The sequence below is a fragment of the Serinus canaria genome, chromosome Z (assembly GCF_022539315.1).
Source record: "Serinus canaria isolate serCan28SL12 chromosome Z, serCan2020, whole genome shotgun sequence".
In the NCBI taxonomy this organism is placed as follows: domain Eukaryota; kingdom Metazoa; phylum Chordata; class Aves; order Passeriformes; family Fringillidae; genus Serinus; species Serinus canaria.
Genome location: NC_066343.1, coordinates 44,808,485 through 44,828,650, shown reverse-complemented (window position 1 = coordinate 44,828,650; position 20,166 = coordinate 44,808,485). Strand labels below are relative to the sequence as shown.

The 20,166-nt window shown below is 37.4% G+C and overlaps 1 protein-coding gene across 9 annotated transcripts in view; it reads right to left on the bottom strand.

Moving 5' to 3' along the window:
• Positions 1-20,166, bottom strand: part of NFIB (nuclear factor I B) — a 171,062-nt gene that overhangs the window by 58,971 nt on the left and 91,925 nt on the right. For all 9 annotated transcript variants that reach the window (XM_030236830.2, XM_009093959.4, XM_009093960.4 and 6 more), the window contains exons 3-5: positions 13,634-13,687; positions 2,443-2,511; positions 216-336 (exon numbers count right to left, since the gene is read on the bottom strand). In XM_030236830.2, the coding sequence (XP_030092690.1) occupies positions 216-336; positions 2,443-2,511; positions 13,634-13,687 (244 nt within the window). The remainder of the gene's footprint in view (positions 1-215; positions 337-2,442; positions 2,512-13,633; positions 13,688-20,166) is intronic.

The window sequence follows — 20,166 nt, the reverse complement described above, 5'->3', positions numbered from 1 at the left end:
AATATCATGCAAGATGACAGGCAACTATGACAACATTTCAAATAACGAAATTTATGATTTACAAGTCTGTACAGAGATTATGGCAACATGCACAAGTAGCTAGCCCCACAAAATCAGAGGAAATTAACGAAGGAGTTGATGTAGACAGGATTTGTGAATTGTTTGTCCTACACTATTAAACATGGTTCACATTAGCATTTGTTTCAAGTTTTTACCTGCTTGGTGGTGAGGACAAGGACCTCTGTAGATTTACACCCGAATTCATATCATGGTAATATGGCTGGCTCGGAAGCTCTCCAATTGGGAAGTTCACTCCACTTCCTTGGGTTATGGGTGCTGAAAAACACATCATCATAAGAAGTCAGATATAATCTTCTACCTTCTTAGCTATCTTTCCTTTTTAACACTTGGAAAATATCAGGATGTTACTACAAGTCCCTAATTTTCTGCCTGTTGTGGAAACCAAGTACAGACAAGTTGCATCAATGATTATGTATCTAAAAAGTGAATTGTCTTCTGTAGTACTTACTTAGCAGTTATGCAAATAGAATTAATTTATTTTATAAGAGATAACATGGAATCACCAATATGGAAAAGATAATAAAAACCTCAAGCAGTATAATTAATGAGGCCAGGTTTATGAGGACAGCTAGTATTGTTTATTAAAGAACTGAAAAAATGGAAATAAGAAACTCAGATACACACTAATTCCTTTTCCTTAATGTTAATTCTGCTGTATTAAAAATAGCCTGCTGTCTTGACAGCCTGGTTTTCTTCCTTCTTTTTCTTTCTTCCAGTGACACAGGCTCTGCTTTGCATATGTGTACCTACATGCAAATACACCCAGTCAGTGTTACCTTCACCTCCTTAAAGGGTCTGTGTACCATACAGAATCTGGTAACTCAAGAATAAATTATGTATTACATTTTGTGGTGTATTTACCTTTGTTCATTGTCTGTGCATTGTGCATTTTAACTACCTTTGGCACTTAAAAGAATAATTGCACGTTGTGTAATGTATTTGAAGGTTTGTATTTTTCCTGACAGTTTAAGTACAACTCTGTTGCGGCTTGAGGTTAAACAAATGCATGGAAAGAAATCCCACAGAAACCACCTCCTTTAATGCTTATTATTAGAAGTATATCACATATAACAGCTCCATAATGCACAGTTTCATAGCATAATTGCAATATTGTTTCTTTTTTAACCTGAATGGCCTTATACTTTAAAATGTACTAAACCACTTGACAACAAAAAGAAAGCTATAATTCACACATCCTCAGCCTTCTAAAACAGCAAAACCATATCTTCAGCAGACACAAAAAAGGATATGTCTTAGCACTGCAGGATTGCAATGCTCACTATTTTGCTGCAGGATTTAACAAAATTTTAGTTGTTAAAATATTCATTTCTGACCACAGAAAATAAAAAAACAGTGTATCTGAAGCCTCAGAAAGTTAATTAAATTCCTCAAGCACCCTGACCCTGCATGAGTTAAGACCTGTGCAAAACATGGACAGACATTTTAGAAATTTTGGAAGCCTCTTTGGCTTTGTCCTCACCTCACCAGAAAAGTGATTTTTCTAGAGCATTCAGTTTTTACAATGTTGTATCATCACTGTGGACACTTCTAACTACAATTTTCAACTATTCTTCTTTACTTCCTAAAAAAGTCTTGAGAGCAATACTTAGTATTGATAGTAAAGGGAGAAAATAAAGGGTCAGGAAGCAATGCAAAATGAAAATGTTGACCTCTAACAGTTATAATAGTGTTTTATGCTACACTATTATAACTGTTAGATGTCAACAAAAGAGATCTTCTATTCTTTTTGGTTTTTTATTCTGCAGTCAAAGCTTCACCTGTACTTTTATATTTAATATTTATGAAGATTTTTACATTTTCATGTGTGTAATATCTCTGATGGCAAAGCAAGAAAATGTAATTAGAAATTCAGTTCCAGCCAATTCTAAGACTAAAAGAAATACCATTTCATACATTGTTGATCATCCTTTATATCCATACTGTGATTTTTTTAAGAGCTCAAAATTAAAAATAAAATTTAAAAAATAAACTAAAAAAATAATCAGATCTTTTAGCAATACCCAAGGATATGTAGGGCACCCTTAAAAAATTGTTAAGTCTAACAATAGAAGGTTTTGCAACATATGGTAATTTTACTGAAACATCAGACCACTAGGTGTGCAGAGGGAGATATAACAAATTGATTCCATCTTTAAATATCAAAGAGATAGAAGACCTATTTGTTTTATTACAAACATGTGCAAAATGGACTGTTATCCTGTGGTAAAATATATCAAAATTGTGCAGGGTTATAGGCATTTCCTATGCATCTTATGTCTTGCAGAGAAAAAAGTTCAAGGAAGAAACCTTCACTTGATTATAGCAGGCTTTGGACACAATTAAACACAAATGTTTACTTACTTCTTGACACCCTCACAAGTTCTGAAACATTGAATACTCCGGATTTCACAAAACTGTCCTCAAGGTACACTGAAAAAGACCACAGAACCATAGTCAGTATAATCAGAAGAATAATAAATAACTATAGATAGATTTATACACCAGCTAACAATGGCATTAACAGAGTCCCAGAACAGTAATACACAGATCAAAGTGCACCCAAAGCTGATCACAGGATCTAATGTGAGCTGAAACTGAGGCAAAGGTGCTTTTAAAAAAGTCTTAAGGATAGGTGACAGAGCAAATTTTAAAAAGACTGTGAAAACTAACAAGCAATATACTTAGTCCCTAGCCCTCCATCAAAAAAAGTGCCTGAAAACTAGTTTCTTTTACTAATATCTGGAAATTTAAGTCAGTATTGAACGACAACCAGTAACTATCAGCTGGAAAAGCAATTTCCCACAGAGCAGTCCTGTCCTTGCATATGTTTCTGCTAAAGAGGTTTTTACTTTCACTTTCCTGATTGTGACTTTGCAGTACAGCCTGCCTTACCAAATCATTATCTCTGAGGCAGATGAGGGGTTTGCTATTATTTCCAGGAAAAACAGGAACTGAACAAAGCAGCTGAGCTATTCAGTGGGGTGTGTTTTATACATGTGCTGAATTGTATATCTAGAAACCTAGGTTTAAGAAAACACTTATTAATGTTTTGGCCTGTATTCACTTATTCTAAGACAAATGTATTTGATATACTTTCTCTGCTGTGAAATTCAGGCATAAATTGAAGTATTGCTGTGAAACAGCAGCTGATAAGACTTATCTCAGCAGTGTAACTAGTAACCTTATGCAAAGAGGGCTAAGAAACCCATGTTTCTGTGGAAGCCTCACATCAGTAATCACTGCAAAAGCTGTGTTAGTGAATTTGAGATTACATTGCATCATGACCTTTTATAGGTAATAATAACAAGTATTTGCAAACAAAACTATTTAGATCTATACTTGGTGCACATTTCTGCTTCAACAGTGTTACTTTTTAATTTCTTTTCATGTGAGACAGTGCACTAGGACTTTCTTACTGTGGCTATTCTAGTCTCTTTTTGGAATAAACACAGTTTTTTTCTTTTGGAAATCATCTGTCAATTTTCTCTTCTCAATGTTTGAAGGAGTAAAAGTATTCTAGATATCTTAACTAACAAAACAAATGAACAAAAAGTACTGGAATATTTACTGACTTAGAAAACAGTGGTTTGATACTATTCTCTTTGGATTTTTTTTTGTAAACTGTTGCTTTTAATCTTCAAGTGATTTAGCAAAAACATGACCACTATAATCAGTAAAGTAACTGTAAAAGCAGTACACTTTACCTGAGAGGTCTGCCCTAGGTATATCTGGAGAAACCTCTACTCACTTTCCGGGGTCAAAAAGAGGGAAGAGGCAAAAATTGTGGTTTTCCCTGCTAAATAGTCTCACAGAGCTGTCTCATCCAGTGCCCCGGTGTTATTTACTAGTGCAAGTATAAACTAGTGCACCAGAGAGCATTAGCTGAAAGCATAGGAACCCATCTGACCAAGCACATTTCCCAACATCTCTGTTACGCTGTCAGACCTACAGGAGAGTGTCAGTCTTTTCCTGCTGAGATCCATCCCATGACCAATCACCACGGGTGCACAGAGCACTGTGAGCCTGGGGGATCATCCTGAACAGTGTTCTGCCAATGCAGTCATCTTCTCATCTCCCAGTCAATGTCACTTCATACACTATTCCTGCATGACTTTTTTCCCTCTAGTAGCGCTTCAGGTCTCCCTCCCTTTTTAATTCACTTCCTTTCCTATTTCTCTGTCTCTTATTTTAAACAGATTTTCTCAATATCCATTACTTTTTCCTCTCTTACCATCCTTCACCTGGATATTGCCAGCCCGTCTGCAATGTCTAAGAAATGAAAGATTTCCCCTTAATTTTATGCACTCTCTTGCACTATTTTTCCATGGTTTTTTGTGGATTAAAACATGACATTGCTTCTGAAATATTTACTTCTTTATTTGCAGAACTTGGTATACCCATATAACAAAAAAAACTAAAAGAGTAAATTTTTACTTTTCCTTTCCTCCTCAGTTATTGTTTTTTAATCTGAGGTCAGGCAAGCTGGATGAATGCTAGTAATTCCTCAAGCAGTGGCAATCTCTCTGCTTATTTCCTCCAGCAGGAACAATCTAAAGTACTACATGGAAGGGAGATTTCCAAAGAGAAAATGGTTTCTTGATTTTAGTTGGCTCATAAGTAAAGTGTGGCATAAAGCCAGGGTACAACCATGCAGCCAGCTCTGAAGCTGGTAATGAGACATGACTGAACTTCTCTGCTGTTTATCCAAGCACAACTACTTTGAAGCACAACCTCTCTCATTCAAGCCAGACTAACTTGAGAGGAGCTCTAGCCAAGTGTAAATTAATCAAGCCATCATTATAGTAAGAACAAGACCCAAGGTTCATATTAAAAGGAGAAAAAGCCTATGTTTGATGTTATGTGTAAGAAGACAGATGTGTACATGCGTTCATGCACACACACCCAGACATATATGTTTAATCTTCAGTCTACTCTCACAGATTCTTAGTTTTTCTCACTGGCAATAATGAGAATAGATACATAATATAAAGAGCAATACAGTGTTTCTCTCCTTGTGATAATGAAATGGGAGCAGGAAAAGTATTTTGTCATCAAGTGGCACGACCATCTCTCATCCCCTCACAAAGGATGTATTGTTGACTGATGGGAGGGACAAGTCTTTCACCCAGGTTCCATCCTGCCTTGGAGTGGCCAAAAATAATGACACTCACAGATATATGCAAATGCTTTGGTTGGCATAAGGAAAGAAAGGGAAACTGAAGCTATTTTCAATCTCAATCAACATGAAAAACCACTTGAAATTTTTCTCTATATATTGTGACAAATTATCAAAGAATCAATGCAAAAATAAACAATCAGTGTCATAGCACTGAGCAACTTCATCCTGAGCTTCATGTTTCAACAGGGAAGCTGGACTCCAGTGCTGACTCTGGGTGCATGTTAATGTCCAATACTAGTGAACTTCAAGAGCTTCCCCTAGTTTTGAAGATAACCTGTGGCGGGTGTGTTACACAACTGTTATCTGGCTCCCAGCTGTACAAGAGGAAAATATTCTGTGCCAATAAATTGCTGTAATTTGTTGTGGAAACATACATTCTATGTAAGGCAGAGGTTAAAGAGCAAAACTGTATGTGGAAGGTAAGCAGTATAGGACATTTCTGTTTATATTGTGAGACACTGCCTTTTACCTAATGAAGCTGATCACACCACTGAGTAAGAGTTAACATTTATATATATTCACATTATTACACTTCATGCAAGACAAAAAAATGTCATTTACATTAATATACTTCATACAGTATAGGCCTTACTGTGTTTTTTATTGCCCCTTCCTAATGCCCTGTTTACATTAATATGTTAATGAGCCCTAAATTAGCACTCTTGGTGTATGCTTCTGATCTATTCAGTACAGACATTAATGCACTTGATATGTCTATTGTATTCCTCACAGACAACTTACTGTATCTTTTGATGGTCAGTGTAACACTTTGCTGTCTTTATCCTTCAAACCTAACAAAAGCATTGAGTATTTTTTTTTAATAAAACTCATCCTGCCTGAAAGATGGCACTCTAAAATGCATATTACTAATTGTCATTATTCTTAAAAATCTGATTTCTACAAAAGGAGAACGTATGACAAAACTGCCGTAGTGAGATCTTGTAACTTCCAAAACACATACATAAGCGTGGATTTTTTTACATTTTCTGCTAGTTTTTGTACACGGAGACTACAAAATCTTTCTCTCTTTATCTTTTTTAAAGAAAACTCACCCATGAAAAATACACTTTCCATACAATTCCACAATGGCCAGGCCAGTGGCATCAAGAATGAAAGAACAGGTTAAGCCAAGCAGCAGTTCTGATCAAGCTCCCATATGTATATGGGAGGTTCCTCCTCAGGAAAGGGAGAAACCTTCAGCAGTGCCTCCAATGCTGTAGAAGCTACTGCCCTAGTCCTTGCACCTCTCCCACTCTGCTTCTGCACTTTGCTTTGTACTGTGCCTTGAAAAGGTGAGCTACACATGCAACTTTTAACTGTTCTAACCATACAAAAAGTTAAAGGGGGAAGGGGAAATAAAGGGGAAATAAAGGGGAAATAAAGTAGTTACAACTGACTGAAAAAAATTCAATTTGCTGAAACAATTACTCTAACAAGCTTGTTCTCACATTACTTTAAAGCTTACTCGCAACGTTTAGCTTTGAAAATTTTTAACTGATCTTTTTACGTCTCCTGATTTAATTGTGCTTTTATGAATAGAATGCCTGTTTATGTTCTGCTGCATATTGGCTACCACCTAACCATAAAACTGTTTCCTGGTACAATTACAAATACAGTTTTCTCATTGATACTGCCTTGGTTTTGAGGAACTTATAAAAGAAGGGTGAGGACCCAACCAGTACTGGAAACAATTTGTATTAATATACTTTTATTTCCATTTCTTTAAAAAGAGGAATTATAGAATAGCAAATGGACTTACTAGCAGTAAGAAAAATACATACACCATCAGGAGCTACCGTGAGAAGAAAGGCTGAAAACTCTGGTTTATAGCAGACAGCTGTACATAAACTTTAAGTTATGCAGGGTAATGCTGCTAGCTACAGCCTTGTACAGATACTATTTACAGTAAGAATTGGTAGTGAAAAATTAGTCTCACGTTGTTCATAAGTCAACATACAGTCAGCAGACACACAGTTTCTTTTCCTGTTACTGCATGCATTTTGAAACCAGTATCTGAAAAATAGTACCAGAAACAGGCGCTTCTAAAACAGAATATCTTAAAGACTGAAATGGGTGGATAATATATACCAAGTAGTGACAAAGATTTCAGTGATGATATCATTGAAACAGTTGAACTAAGTTCTGCCTAGAGAATGAGGCTATTTTTGTTTGTTATCAGACAACATTCTGTAGTCATGTAGCATACCCACAGCTTGGTTTGGACATCTTTTCCCTGAAAGTTGCAATAACGTGGCTGGGACAGGATACAAACTTGCAAAAAGCCAATGTGTCATTTTCAGAAACAAATGAGATATTTGACATCCTCAAAATTATAGCCAGAATAATAGTAATCTGTGTCACATTAATTTGAAGAAGTAAAAACCAGGTTTAATGGATTCTGAAATCCATGGCTAGAATTCAAGAAGTGAGTTGCCCTGAAACCTAGCAAGAAACAGAATGATCAGTAACACATATGCATATTGCTTTCTGTTCCAGAGGGTCTCAGTATATACTAAAACTAAAGCCAAGATTTAAGAAAAAGTTGGAGGAACTGCTTTCTAACAGCTACAGGACTAGTCGGTACCAAAAGGGAATTTTCTGATGCCAAAGCAGGTTTCTGGAATTATAATTGATAACATAAGAGTGTTTAGTAAATTCTTTCTCCGTGCATGCTTTGAAGTAAAACCATCCCATCCACCATTTAATACAAGTGCATCTGAATCAGCAGGGGAACTGATCACAGCCTCCTTTATTTGGACAGCAGTTTCATAAAGGACAGTCAATGCAAACAAGAATGTAAAAGTAATCCTAAACCAGCAGACAGTAGTAATTACCCACACCAAATTTCAAACCATTCTTAAAGGCCAAAAACTATTTTGGAAAGTAAGGCTGTACAACCTCTGCAGGTCTATGAGTGCCAAGACAGTACAGCTGGGCACTGACCCCAGAAAGCCCCACCCAACCCCTCCAGCTCATTCCTGGGAAACTGATAAAAAAAGTATCATCTCTCAACCTCTGACATTACTAGTTCATCGAGCATTTGGGAAAGGGAGAACTTCACAGAAAATCAAGATCTGACCAAACCCAATATTGTTTTATTTGAAGATCACTATCTGAGATGGCACAGCTACAAGCACATGAGAAACCACAAGCATTTCAGGATGTCTACTTCCATGCTGAAATAGAGGTGAATATTTGTTTGTTTAAATACAGTTCTGTTGGAATTGCCTATATTGCAACTATGACATCATCGCTTCCACAAGCAAAGCTGATTACAATGATGACGCCAGGGAATATCTTTTCTATTCCAATTAAATTGAGCTAATTCTCCACCCACAAGAGGGTAGCTTGCAATAGAATAAAATAATTAAAGTATCTGTGGTCTGAGACATTCAAAACTCAAAGACATTTGCTTATTGCACATTTCCAAAATGGTGCAAAGGTAAAGACTACATTGCTCCTCAGAGATTATTTCTGAAACTATACATTCTAAAACTTAAAACTGAAATACTTCTATCCAAAACAAAAGTATATAGGCAAATTTCTTACACACTTCTAAGGGCTTGATCCAAAAAAAATGTTCACCCAATGGCTGTTAGGCCATATGAAAGTGCAAGGAAAGCCTTGGTGCTCTACAGCTTCAAGAGATGTTTGTAAATTGAGAGGTGGGTGAGGCTCATTGCAAGCTTTTTGGCAACACCTTCTTTAATTAAAAACAAAATAAAACAAAACAAAACAAACTGCAGAGCTGGTGATTTCACTCAGGTCTTCTTTGGAAGTGGTTCCTAAAATAAAGTTCCTGGGAAAATAGAAGAGGAAAAACAATTCCAGGACAGGGAGGCTGGGGCTTCAACTACCTATGCCTCACTCAGATTAAGGATTTCATCTCTAGATAAAGTCTCTGAAATCATATCCTGGGTTATTGGGAAGGGAAGAAGGAAACCAATGGGGAGTAACGAAAGGCAAAGAGGCAGAGACAGTTTGTCCATCTTTTAATCTAGAAGAGTTATCCCATATAAATAATTTAATATTTATTAGCACAGAAGTTCAGACCTGAGTTCTCTGCATCTTAAATGATCTTACAGTCATAAAAATCTATATGAAAATATTTTGAAACCAGCTGAAATGGAATAAATTCTATCAAGAAAAAAGTCCAAACAAATAAAAAACCTATAAAAAACCATAGCTCTAGTAACCTCTGAACCCATCTGCTTGGATAAAAGGAAAAATCTGAGCACACTCATCTTCCCTGACCAAAAAGTTTCATACCTGTCTGTGTCAGGATAGCCAGGTTTCCTTTGTACTTTCTGAAAAGCTATTTTTTGTACTCCCCATTGCTCGTCAAAAATGGCTCCGAAATCTAGAAGGCATCCATTAAAAACTGATTTAAAATTAGCTTCACAGCTAATTGAGTCTCCTCACTGTCCTATCCAGACAGTATTTAACTCCATCAATATTGCTACTTCAGTATTACTCTTATTTTGGTTGTTTAAAAAGGCTGTCTTCAAAGATTTGAGCAACACAGCAACAACTGGACACAGTTGTGTTAATGCTGATGTATAAATCAAATCTGCCAAGCAGCAACCTCAAATCAGTGGCAAATAGCTAGAAGTCTTATTACTATCAAGTCATAGTGGCCAGCAGGCAGAAAGGGAAATAATAATAAAGCAAATAAAAATCCAGAAAATCCTCACCTTGAAGAACTGCTTAATAAGGACTGTATCTTTGAAGACCATATTGTTGTGGTTGGGGTCAATATAATTAGCTTAATTATAGTTCTAGGTATTTTTCTCTTTTTACTCACCCTCATAATTTTCTTATGCTTAACAGATTAATTGACTGAAAGACAACATCTTCTGTCTTCAGTACATATCCTGCCACACCACTGCACATATTCCCAGATACACTTGTGAGGACTTATTTTTTCAGATTTTCCTAAACTGTATGAAAGACCTACGGAACTTTCAGGGAGCAAATAATAGTGCAGTGTTAGACTGAAACTGCACATTAGGTTACCTTTAACAGATTGCTTCAGCTGTAGGTCAGAACATTCTGAGCACAAAGAAGCAAGACAGGCCTAAAGTACTTTGGTTACATTTGGGCTTCGGTGGCTTGCTGGTGGTTGTTTTTTGTGGGCAAAAATACAGGTATTTTCAAACTTCTAATCAGGTGTGCCTCTGTCTTTTCAGACACCCTCACTGGGAACTTTGTCATGTGCATTCTCTCTTTTAAATAATGTAAACTTTTAATTGTTAGGACTGTGCTAGCACAACACAAACTTTTAGATACCAGGAACTTGAAGACTGATGCAGACAACAGTTGTGTTCAGATTTTTCTCCTCTCTCAGTTCAATTCTGCTCCCCTATCTGTCTGGAACTTATTTAACAGTACCTGCAGAGAAGGAAAATTTACAACCCAGCTCTCCGAAAATACACTAAATACATATCTTTATAAAATATGCTAAATATTTTATAATATTAGTATCCTATTATATATTCAATATGCTTTAGAAAATATGCTAAATTCACATCTTTTTAAAAATATGCTAATATAAATATATATCCTAAAATGTATTTTATTTTAAAAATAATTCAAAGTTATTGAAAAATAAGACTTGGAGGAGGATACCCCTGGATGTAGGTACAAAGCTATATCACCACAAGCTCTATCACAGGTCTTATCACCGCATTGGGCTATCAAAATATTCAATGTATTTTTAGGAACATATTGTAAAGAATTCCAACAAATGCTCTTAATGTTCTTTTGTTTGGCAAGTGACACTGCCTTGTCTCCAACTTGTTGTTAGGACAGCAAATTACCAGACACCCTAAAAAATGCAACAGTTTCGCCAAACCTAGGAAAAAACCACTCTTAACACCAGCAGCTTTGCCAATTACCACTTAGTTTCCAGCAACCTCTTCTCTGGCAGTATCTTTGTGAAAGTGGTGGCATCCAAAAGCTAACAGCACACATCCCTTGCCAGCATCCTGGCTCCTTGACATACAGGCACCAGAACAAAACATGACAGAAGAACAAACCTCCTGACACTACCAATCCACATACTCCTGGCCTGGGATAGAGAACAAACCTCAGAGTGGATATCCCCCAGGGTTCTGACAGTAGTGACTGTCTGGCTCTAATAATAAGAATTGTGTGAAGCTTAGTAAGAAAGAATAGGACAGCAGTGCTTTTCCCGGAGAAGCTGAATGGCATGCAATTCCTTCTCAGTCTCCTGAACAGCCCCACAAGTCCTGCATTCTGCTATCCCACACACCACAGCACTTTTACCGTGCCAGTTTAACTCCAAAGCAGTATAACACAGGGAAGCTGAACACAACTAAGAGCTCATCCTCCAACAGATGACATTCAATTATCCTTCTGTCTCTCCTTAAATGAAGGGTTTCAAGGGAACCAAGGCACAGCTTCTATTTTCTGTCTCCACTTGGCAGCAGACAAAGGGATAATACTGGCTGCAGTGACTCCAAATCATGAGAAAGTGTTATGCTCATATTTTAAGCAGAAAGTTTCATGATGTTTCAGATTTACCTGCTTTCTACATCCCTCCACCTTCTGAGACAGTGGAGTTTGTCGAACATTACAAATTGACCCACAAGTCTGCCCACAAGAAAGCCTTTGCAGCTTGTCTGCTGCCTCCCTAAGGCTCTGTAACTGGCAACAGGATTACTCCTTGCTGGAGATAAGGCTGAGGGCTGGAGAGACTGGACTCACTACAGGGCGTGATCCTCACTAGTAAAATACATACTGCTACCTTCCTACTCCAAACGCTAAATGGCACTTCAAAAACAGAATTTTAAAACATGTTGAAGGAGAGTTAACTCTGCCTTCAGCTTCCCAAACCCAGAAGCTACAAAGAAATCCTTCCAAATTACAAGGGGTAAGGTAACGTGCTAGGCTCTTCTTGCACTTATAGGGATGTTCTAAAAGCAAATAGGTAAATGGTCTAAGTTTCAAAACCAGTAATTATCCACAGAGAATAAACTTGCTCCTTTGGGTTTTTAAACCACTATTTCACATAATGTAAGCATGTATTTAATAGAAAAATAAAATTTCACTCTCAAAATCCCACACAGTTTGGAAAGAAACAGCATCAAAGTCTGCAATTGAAACTGATAACAAGCCTGCATGATCCCTTCAAGAAAAGAAAAATCACTTGCATTAGAGCTTAGAACGATGTTATTTGACTTGCTCTGCCCTCTTACTTCTAAAATACATCTGCTGTCTTCGAGTATACATATGTGGGGTTTATATTACAGGAATATGACTTTTTGTATAACAATCTTTGATGGTTCTCCCACTTTTGGATATTCACACGCAATACACATGACATATTTCACAAATAGAGAATTCTTTGATGATATGCATGCTACAAAACAGTATGACCACAAAGCAGACTGTTTATCCTAATGTTGTAACAGATCCAGAAAATATCCATGCATATGTTAACAGGCCAGCAACACAAAATTACGTCCTGGTCAGAATATGGTTCATTTCTGATTTAGAAGTTCAAACTGAGTTAGTTGCAGCTTGTTTCAGACACACACATCTTCTGAGAGCTAAAATGAGAAGATACAATGTGATGGTGGTGGGTAGAGTCACTCCTTGGTCATTAAGAAGTGATAGTGTGTCTGTCACAATTGCTTGTCTTAGTCTGATAAAATTCATAATAAGGCAAAGGTTTACAAGATTTACTAGCATAGCCCAATTGATTAGAAGGATAGCCTCATGAAAATTCAAGGAACCTTTTGTCTAAACAGATTGGAATGGCAAAGCTTGGGTTTGATTTTCTCTTGTGTTTTTATTTTAAAAGAATCCTTGAAAGGACCATTTACACTAACACGTCTCTCATAGGAATATCAAATGTCACTAGCCATGATGCATTAACATGTTCAAAGACTGCTCTGAGCTGATGCCAAAAAATCATTTTAAATTAACACATTTTTATTTTATAAAGCACATATGAAAAGTAAAAAAGCTGGTAGCGCAGTCACAGAGTTTAAACATAGGTCAATCTTCTTTTGCCTGAGATGAAAGAAAACTGGTAGCATTGGAAGACTTTTATAAAAATAAAGTTTTTGGGATCTTGTTTCTTTAGTCCCACTTCCTTGCCCATCCCCACTTAGAAAATACTAAAAACCATGAGTTGAAAGAAAAACTCCTTAGATAAAATTAATGTTGATGAAACAGCAATTAAGGCACTGCCAGTTTAGAGTAACTAAAGTGTAACAATCTATCCTGATTATACTTACCAGTGCAAGATAGGTTGCCGACCAACTAAACTCTCTTTAGCTATTATCAGTAGTATCATTGTTCTCAAACAATGTTAGATGCACATGCTCTGGAACTTATATTTACCTGGTGGATTCTTGGCAGGATCATTGTGGCTTGGACTTCCTGGTTGTCCAGAATCTATAAAGAAATGAAAGAAATATTTTGATAATTTGTTTTGCAAGTATCTCACAATCTTTCAGTACCCTCTCTATTAACTATTAAACTAATGCTTTACTTTATTCTTTAAAGGCCATTTCCCTGACATTCTATGTGATGCATTATTGAACAAACACTCTACCTGTAACCTATTTTATGCAGAGGTAGAAACATTGTGAAAGATGCAATGATCCTAGTAACAGGAACACGCAGATCACTGAATAAGGACAAGAGAGTCATTCAGTTAAATACTAAAGTTGTAAACACATTTACAAGGGTACCTTTTCATTCCCTTTCCCGCCATCCCCCAAATATAATATTGCATAATGAGCAAAGCAGAGTTAACTTCTTCTCAGGCAATGACCAGAAAGACACACTGGGTCAGGCAAGTAGTGATGCTTGCAGTGATGAGGCCTTTTGCTTTAGCTTTTCCTTGAAGCACAAAGGCTTACATTGCTTCCACAGACTCATGACTGCAATGAGGATATGACAGCCCGTTTAAATACAATATGGTCTTTGTGTTCCTAGCCTGTGCGAACTGCTGTTGTGAAATTAAGATTATGTAACATAAAAACTAACAAAACTCAAATCCTGTAGCTTTTAAACTGTGTGTTTTTGCACTTACATGCATCTACATGCACCATATTGAATCAAGAGGAGAACATAATTTCATGTTAATAGACTAAAAAATAAATTATATCCTTATTCATATAAACAATGTCTTTTAAAAACATCTATTTTTCACTGTATTCCTACATCAATAATACATCAAAACCCTGCTCCACTGCCAGAAATTAACAAAGATATAAAAAACAAAATGTGCAGTGAGAAAGAAAATAAATTAGGCGCCATCATTTTTCTACATACAGGCTGGTTTTGGAGCTGTTTTACAGTCTGAATAAAAAAAAATACAAATTTTCTTAAAGGTAGTGGTGCTATTAATAGCATAAGGCCACCAAAAGATTGCACCATAGAAGCTGCTACCACCAAATGAGCTCCAGATGGATGTAGAGTTGTTGAATGCATTGCTGCTTACAGTGCCCAAATTAAAGAATAAACAATATAGAAAAGAAGAAAAGTTTATGTCAACAAGTATTTTTCCTTCAACTACCATTACTTCTTCTTATAGCTGATGTAGTCCTCATCTTGGAATGAGAGATTCCCTCTACCTGCTACCAGAAGTTCATTGAATTCTGTTGCTACCCGTTATGCTCTTCATAAACATGGTGTGACTCCCATGTGTCTCAAGCACTTTAAGTTAACACAAGCTTGATTCTACAGAAGATTTTAACTGAGATGGAAATCCTCTTCACAGCTCAGGTTCTACTAAGTTGATCTGAATGGCAGTCATCCCAAAAAATATATCTGGGTAGCTACCTGGGTACTGGAATTCTGAGGCACATGTGAAATTCAGCTCCAATGGTGTTAAAAAAACCAACTAACTTTTCCAAAAGTGAAATAAATCACTCTTGTGCACAATAAAATGCACACTGAATAGGGAATTTCATTTATCTTCTTCAGCCTTGGGCAGGAAACATGAAGGGCAGGACTATGAGCTGGATTCTGCCCTTGCCATGGTTTGGCACCTGGGCACTCTTAGGTGTCCCATTGTGCAGCACAGTATGCAGCCATTCAGTATGTCTGGTTCTTTACATGATGTGATACTTCCCTTAAAATAATTATATCAAGTTAATTTGAAAACTTAATCAGCTACAAGAAATGCTAAGAGTCTAATGTTTCTCCACATATGGACCAATTTGTGGAGAATCATCCCTTTTCCTGTGTGAATTAGATGTTCTTCTAATAGGCATTCTTTGAGTCTGCAAACCATACATACCACTATTTAAATTCAAATTATAAGAGAGGATTAATTTTACACAGCAATGGTCTGAGTGTAAAACTCCTGCAGATATGTAGCTTAAGAACTGTCATTTTGGTAGTAGATAAGTCCAGTAAAGCTTGAACAACATAACTTCAGGATCACAGAGATTTTAAACTGAATTAATGAGATCAACCAGAAAATAACTTTTGAAGTTTTCTCCTGTTAAAATTCACTTAAAAAAAGAACAAAGTGAAGATCTTGCACAGCAATTTGCCTTTATTTCTAGTTTCTGGATTCAGGATTTAAAGATTAATGGCAGTTTGAACAATCATTATTATAGTAAGAAATTTAGCAAAGAATTTTCTAATTATAGGGATAAGTAGTTGGCTATTTATTATAATTTTCCAATCAGACTTAGCTTTGGGTTTTTTTAACTACTCAGTAATCATGCCTTTTACGCAGTGATTCTCAATCTGTGTTTTTTGAGATCGCAATGAAATTTTGAGAAAGCAAAGGATTACTAAATAAGAATAGGAGAAGAAACTTATCTAAGCCTTCACTAAATGCAGTTGAAAAATCAAAGACTTTTATTCTGTATAAGAGCATCCATGGAACTCTGCACTTAAAACACAGAGAAGCATCTGATCCTCAAGATGAAAGACACAGACTTGAGATGGCCTGTGATGATCCAATTCTCTCACCAATGTCAGTAATTACAAAGCACTCTACTGTTTTGATTGGATGCAAATAGCTTTGCAAAGTACAAAAGAATCATGGTCATTGTAGGATTAAATTATATTACTATAACTTCATATAAACAGAACACTGAATGAACCAATACATTGGAGCAATGCTCTTCTAAAAGAGGGAGTAAGAGGCATTTTTGGGAAGCCACAGAAGCTACAGAAGTAAAAGACTTGTAAAGACACTTGAAATCTTTCTTTGTCCTCATCTGTACAAGACCACTAATTAACAACATGAGCCCTTTCTTCCAGGAAGGGGAGATGGAGAAAGACATAAAACAAATTCATTGTTTGTCTAGCTGGATTTGCATTCAATTGTCAGAGCAAATAACTCTTACACATTAAAAAACTAAAAAATAATTTTTAAAAAATACCCAACAACCAAAAGCAAAAGAAATCAAGCTACCAAAAGAAAACCCAAACAACTGCATAAGCTAGGAGCTGGATGAAAAGATAGACAACAAGAAGCAAATCAAATCCCATAATGTTTACAAAATGAAACTGAAATTTTCATAATTTTCATTTAGGTGGTTCCCAACTGTAAGTTCCTTTAGTTTTGTTGTTGTTGTGGTGGTGGTTGATAGGGAGCAAAAAGTCTACACATACCATTTACCTAAAATGGCTTTCATGTACATCTCACAGCTACAGTAGCACATCTTCTACTCTGCTCTTCTTGGTGCTGACTGATAAAACTTATTTTGATAAGTTATTGCCCCATGGATGAACAATTTATATGAAACAGGTTCAAGCCAGACTTTACTTTTAACAGGTCATGTAACCCTGATGAACTTTATGTATAAAATCATGATTTAGCATGGCTATCTCCAAGACATTCAAACTCTATATAAAATTACTCTTGCTTCTAGGAGGCTGTATGAAAGGATGAGACAAGAAGCTAACATATAATACTTAATTTTTTTCCCTGTGTTTTCATTTCCAGGGGTTGATCACAATGAGCACCTGGGAGCAGGTAACTACCAGTGCAGCCAGAGTTAAGACTGACTGCTGAGGCCTGCTTCAAGTGAGAAAATAAGCTTCCATTTTCCCCATGGTACACTAGGAAAAGTCTTGGCTTCATAAGACAGAGGAAAATTTTAAAAAGCTGTGTCCATAAAGTATCCATATAGCAAAGGATGAGATGCTCTCTCCCTTTAAACCACGTTGTCTTTGACAAGCAGGAAGGACATCCATGCCAGCAAATCCAAGCCAGTCACATTGTTCTCACCAGCTTCCTGAAGGATTTTTAGTACTGCTCACATCAGTAAACTAACCTTTCACTTTTCAGCTGATATGATACTGTCTTTAAAAAGCAAGCTGCTATACCTTCCTTATGCCCATTCTGTGCAAGAAATTTTGGTTTTAAGGGTCTTTGTTAGAGCATAATATCATTGAAAACAAATAGCAGCAGAATCTGTTAAGAACTAAAAATATTTTCTAAAGCCATGTCTTGAGGAAATAAGTAGATTGTCCACAGGCATCACACTAATGAAATTAACTTTACCAGTGGTTTCAGTGAACACATTTCTATTTGCCACAGGCTATGAGGACTGCCTTTAATCAGCCTCAGCTGATCTCGGCTGATAGACACTAATTTAATCATTCACCACCAGGTAAATACATCCTTGCTCTTTGACAGTCTCTGATTTTGATGTGAGATGTGGCCATCATCAAACCATGTATGACATTGTTCAAACTTTCACGTTCATATACAGCACTTGACAGCTGACAGTGTCACTATCATGAACAAGAATCACAACTACCTTCCAGGCTGTCAGGATTACTCTGCCGTCTGACATCACTTGATGCAAAATGGTTGTACCCCTTGAAAATAGCAAGATCACAGGTTAAAATATTGTGGTAGAGACCTTGGAATGTCTTCCATCTCAGCCCCTGTCTAATCAGGTCTTGATCTCGCAAAGACTCTCAAAACACCCTTAGCAAAGAAAAGTAAGACATCTTCCTCTTCTCCAAAGCAAATAACATGAGCAGCAAAAATCCATAAAACAGATAAATAATTTCATCCCTGTGCTTTAAATCATTACCTTATTATTAGTCTAATTTTACTACATAACTACCTTTTACTGCCTACACTATTTTACCTTGACAAAGCAACTGATTGGTTTGACAAACTTCCCAAACAATTGTAACCATTTCATTTTGAAAAGCAGCGTCTTGTGTAGTCCTTCTCTACCTGACAATAGAGACCATCTGTACCACTTCAATAGCATTACTCACACCAACTCTTGTGATAGGACAGCTAAAAGTGGTTTAATGCCCTATCCACTGAAAAGTGGATAGTATCCACTGAAAGGCTGCTATAAACATAGAAATGCTAGTGTCATCCTTGTTTTCTTAAGTGTGTTAACTTGAGGGGGGATTTGTTTTCCACATCTTCATAAATTATTGCACTTAATTCAAATATTTCTCCAGAAAATTTTGGGTCTTTGAGGTCTTAGAATAAAATGTTCACCACCATCAATTTGTTTGGTAGAACACAAGTCCTCTATGGAGCTCTGAGGGAACTGTCATTGTTCAGCCTGGAGAAAACGAGGCTGAATATTATTGCCCTCTACAGGAGGTTGGCAGGAGGTTGTCACCAGGTGGGGTCAGTCTCTTCCTTCTCCCATGGACCCAGTGATAAAACGAGTAATCAGCCTCAAGTTGCACCAAGGGATGTTTAGTTTGACACTAGGAAAAGAATCTGCACCAAAAGGTGGCCAGTCATTGGAATCAGCCACCGAGGGAAGTCAGAAAGTCACCTTCCATGGAGGAATTTCACAGATCTATAGATGTGACAGAGTAGGAGCATAGTTTAATAGTGGACTTGGCAATATTAGGTTTACAGTTGGACTTCAAGATTTTAAAGGTTGTTTTCAACCTAAAGGATTCCATGCTTACATGTCCCTGAAGAGATATGGTATGCAGCACAGCTCACAGAAGGAGGAAGTGGCACCTTAAAAAACAAGTAGGGCTTCACTATGAGAAAGGCGTGTTTGCCCTTGCATCTTTCCCAACAGTATGTACTTGTTAGCAATATGTGTTCATGACACCCAGACTGGAAGCATCACAACACTGAATCAGTGACTTCTTTAAAAAACTTTTTTCTGCTACCTTTATTCTGGAAGAACTTTGTGTTTACAAGACACTTCTGCTATTGCACTGAGTAGCTACACAAAGAGCTAGTACTATATATTTTTATTGTGCTTCGTATTCATACAACTGGTGGTAGATGAGCAGCATAGAGAGGAGGAGGAGGCATGGCTGGGACCTTGCAGGAGGAGGAGGAGGCATGGCTGGGACCTTGCACCTGAAGGCTGGATGTGGTGATCTTTTGCAGCCAGGCATCATCAGTGCCCACGTGTCGCACCAGGAGCTGTGAGAGTGAGACTGTGGTTCTTTATGTCAAAAGAGTGCTGCTGTCTAACCTCCACCTACCCAACAAAGGCAGCAAAGAACAGAGCTGACTGCTTGCCCCAGAAAGCTAAGCTGCCTCTTGGTGTTGGTACCTAGGCTTTAGCCCAAGCAGGCAAGTCACTTCACAAATCCTTCAGCGCTCAGGCCATGGAGGCACTTCTGCTGGGAGCTGGTCAGGATAGCCAGCAGGAGCTGGGCTCAGTTTCCAATTCAGTTTGAAATTATTTGCTTTGGACTGGGGACACAGCAAGAGCTATTAAGCCATCAGCTGACCCATTTCACCACGTGCCCCCGTGTCCTCCCACCCCGGAGATGCTCACCTGTGGCTGGGTGAAACGCCATGCCTCTGCCACTGGAGGAGCATCCCCACGCCTGGGCTTGTCAGGGCAATGCCAGTGCCACGTGGGCTGGCAGTGAGATGGTGCGTGATGCACTGGGGCATCAGAGCCCAACGGGTCATGGCAGGCTCTCTGCTTCACCTC